Genomic DNA, 3,214 nt, shown 5'->3' with positions numbered 1-3,214 from the left:
GGCATGCAACTGGGTATCAGTGGAGATGGGACCAATCATCCTTGAGAGCAGAAGATGAGACATAGACGTTAAGGGTGCCCTTAAAAATCTGTAAGGCAGGAGTATGATGTTTCTATAAAAGCAGTTACAGTATTATATATAAATGTTTCCAAACACATACACACACACACACACACACACACACATACATATACATATATATACACAAATATGATAGTATTATATATAATTGTTTTAAAATATACATATATATACAAAAATATTTGATGTGAAATTTAGCTAGTCTGAGGCTACCTGCTTGTTAATTATTGTGACTTGTCGAGGACGTGTGGGAACCCTGTAGGTACTGGCAGATGCTGGATTTGACACGAGACTAGGAGTAGGCTACGGTGGAGAAGGGGGCGTCCTCTAGTGGGATGCTTGATCCCTCCAGCCATTGCATCACTGTTCCAGCTGAAGGCCTCAAGCTGGGTTTCTCCTGGATGCACCACAATGCCACCTCTATCACCCTGCCAGCTTCTTTAGCGCAGAAGGCCCCCTGCAGCCGCTTATCCACCAACTCCAACTTCCTCCCCTCCTCACACTTCTTGGCGGCCCAGCTCGCAAAATGCCATTGTTCCTCATCTTCTTCCACCACTGGTTGAATACTCCCTTGAGGTTGGTCTTCACTACTAGCAACATTTGCCGCCATCAGCAATGCCAAGTCTATGTTTTTCCGCCCGCCCACCATCTCTAGCAACACCATGCCCAAGCTATAGATGTCACATTTCTTGCTAACAGGTGCCACGCACCAAAACATCTCTGGAGCTATGTAGCCAGGAGTTCCCCTTAGGACAGTCACCACGTGAGATGCATCCCTAGCCATGAGCTTGGCCAAGCCAAAATCGGCCAGCTTGGGCTCGAAGTCCTCATCTAGGAGGATGTTCTGGGGTTTGATGTCGAGGTGCAGGATGGTCTGTGAGCAACCTTCATGTAGGTAGGCCAGGCCCTTGGCTATGCCTAGCGCCACTTTGAAGCGGCTGGCCCAATCGAGAAATTGCTCAGCCTCGAAGAGCCAGCGATCAAGAGAGCCCCTATCTATGTACTCGTAGACCAGCATCTGATGGGATGTCTCCCAACAGAAGCCCAGAAGCTGCACAATGTTGAAGTGGCTGGTTCTACCCATGGTGGCCACCTCTGTCAAAAATCCCTTGGACATGTCGCCTCGGAGGATGATGTCGAGCTTCTTCACTGCTATTTGCTTGCCATCGGGAAGAGCACCAGCATACACTGAACCCATCCCGCCTGCGCCCAACAATTTGTTGAACCCATGCGTTGCCTTGTGCAATTCTTTGAAAGAAAACCTAGTGGGTAATGTACTGGGCAAATTGAGCGTCTCATCCCCACCAAGGCTACTGCTGTTGAACTTGATGCCCGCACCTCTTCTAATGAATCTCTTGCAGCCATACAAAGCCAGAGCTGCTATACAGGCAATTGAAATGGCAGAGGCGGAAGCTAGGAGCACAATTACAGTCCGGCTCAGACGATGTGAATGGGAGTCAGAAATCAGATGTGCAACCTTCAAAAAAGCCGTGTAGGACAGGTCGTGACTCCTTCCAGTGACATTGAGAAGGCTCAGCCGATGATCTGTAATAGGGAAGCAAAAGGTATGGTTGTGGTTGAAGATTACACCGCTGCAATTGCAAGCAGACAAGCACATGTGCTTACAACGCTCCAGTGAGATGGCGGTGTTGTTGAAGATCTCGCCAGAAAACTGAAAGATAGTGGCGGTGTTGTTGATTTGGAGGAGGTGCGCGCTGCTGCATTGATCTGGGATCAAGGGGACGGAGGCTTTACAGCCTTGGGACACATCATACTCATCTATTAGTGTGAATCCAGCTGGGCATGTACAGTGCCCAAGGGTCCACACACCATCGGGACGTCGCAGGCACCCCAGGTCGCCATTGGTTCTTGCAGATCTGATGTAGTTGGATTGTAAGAGCAAGTAAGGCTATCAAGTGTGCCGATGGGCTGTGAAACCGAAGCTTGGACAGCATAGAAGCGAAGTCGGCCATCGTCCTCCAGGCGCATCAGATCCGCCGACGAAGGCAAACCACAGTCCTCTAAGAAATATTGTTCATCTCCAAACAATGAGAATGAGAGGCCGGAAGTATCAAGGGAAAACTGCTGGATACTCTTGTCAGAAGTGTTGTTGGGCGAAGGGATTAACCAGAATGAGGAGTTAGCTGCCCCTGCAAGACCTAGGAGAGAGAAGACAAGGCCCCGTGTTTCCATGGCTAAAGAGTAGAGGGAATTGTTGCTGGTGAGACTCATGCCCAAACTCAAGTTCTGCGAGGGCACCAAGGTGTCGGTGGGATGTTGGAAGCTCTGCCAGAGGGTGCGGTTAGCGGAGTCGAGGATTACTAGATTGCCGGAATCCTGCAGCTCCATGGCGGCCATATTGTCAGCGCCCACGCTCCACACGAGGGTGCCGTCTGCATCTCGCAGCTCCAGCTGCGCCTTGGCCTTGCTTACGGCGAGGGATGCCTCGACGGACGCAAGAGAGTGCCCTGGATTGGCTCTCCACACCGGCGCCATTATAGCGGTGCCCTCGTCAATGAAGACCGCAGTGCCTGCTGCGTCGTTTCTTCCCTTGATAGATACATAGTCAAATTCGACCGTATCGGAGGCGCCCCTAGACAGACACAAAGGTAGATATCAGAGACGTTGTGATCGACGTTCTGATTGGTGCCGTTAAAAAACGATTGCGAGGCCAGGAATGGAAAAGAATAGCCATTGCTGGCGGTTGGGAAGCCTACACTACTATGGAAAATGGAAGCCACGGACAGGTGAAAGCCTGTAGCTAGTGCTATTCGCTGGGCCAAACAAGTAGTTATGGTGAGATGCAAAGTCAGAAGAAGAAGAAGAAGAAGAGTGGCAAGAAATGAAAGGAAGGGCGCTTGGGGATGAAATGAGGCCATTGCTGCTCAGCTTTGAAAAGCTGCGACTTTAGCCATTTATTTCCAAGTAAAGGATGAGCGAGGAGCGAAAATTTAGCTGTCGCCAAGATCCATAATACAAGCACTACCACAAAATCAATGATTTTTTTTTCTTTGAACGGTTTGTGGGATAAGGGGGTCCCATGGGTACTAAGCCCACTTCTAATGCCAAACTTTTTACAAAAAATGATTTTTTTTCAATGATTTTTTTTTCTTTGAACGGTTGGATTGACTTA

The 3,214-nt window shown here is 49.2% G+C and overlaps 1 protein-coding gene and 1 pseudogene across 1 annotated transcript; both read right to left on the bottom strand.

Moving 5' to 3' along the window:
• Window positions 1–373: 373 nt before the first annotated feature.
• LOC147614828 (G-type lectin S-receptor-like serine/threonine-protein kinase SD2-5 pseudogene) lies at window positions 374–1,699 on the bottom strand (annotated as a pseudogene).
• Window positions 1,700–1,863: 164 nt separating this feature from the next.
• On the bottom strand, window positions 1,864–2,960 carry LOC147614827 (G-type lectin S-receptor-like serine/threonine-protein kinase At1g34300). The gene is made up of 2 exons (XM_086779980.1): window positions 2,827–2,960; window positions 1,864–2,674 (listed from the first exon to the last, which is right to left on the bottom strand). Exons 1-2 carry the CDS (start codon window positions 2,958–2,960, stop codon window positions 1,864–1,866), a joined length of 945 nt encoding a protein of 314 aa, XP_086636106.1.
• Between the last annotated feature and the right edge of the window lie 254 nt (window positions 2,961–3,214).

This window comes from Cibotium barometz, chromosome 41 (assembly GCF_041138505.1).
Source record: "Cibotium barometz isolate CiBa-2024 chromosome 41, ASM4113850v1, whole genome shotgun sequence".
NCBI lineage: Eukaryota > Viridiplantae > Streptophyta > Polypodiopsida > Cyatheales > Cibotiaceae > Cibotium > Cibotium barometz.
Note: the sequence above shows the minus strand (reverse complement) of the source record. Positions and strands in the feature narration are given on the sequence as shown.

What these genes read in the sequence shown, in the direction of transcription:
- LOC147614827 (XM_086779980.1), bottom strand. Translation starts at nt 2,960, where the DNA reads ATGGCCTCATTTCATCCCCAAGCGCCCTTCCTTTCATTTCTTGCCACT. An exon ending in CTAGCTACAGGCTTTCACCT is followed by an intron (nt 2,675 to 2,826) that starts GTCCGTGGCTTC and finishes GTGTCTGTCTAG; the next exon opens with GGGCGCCTCCGATACGGTCG.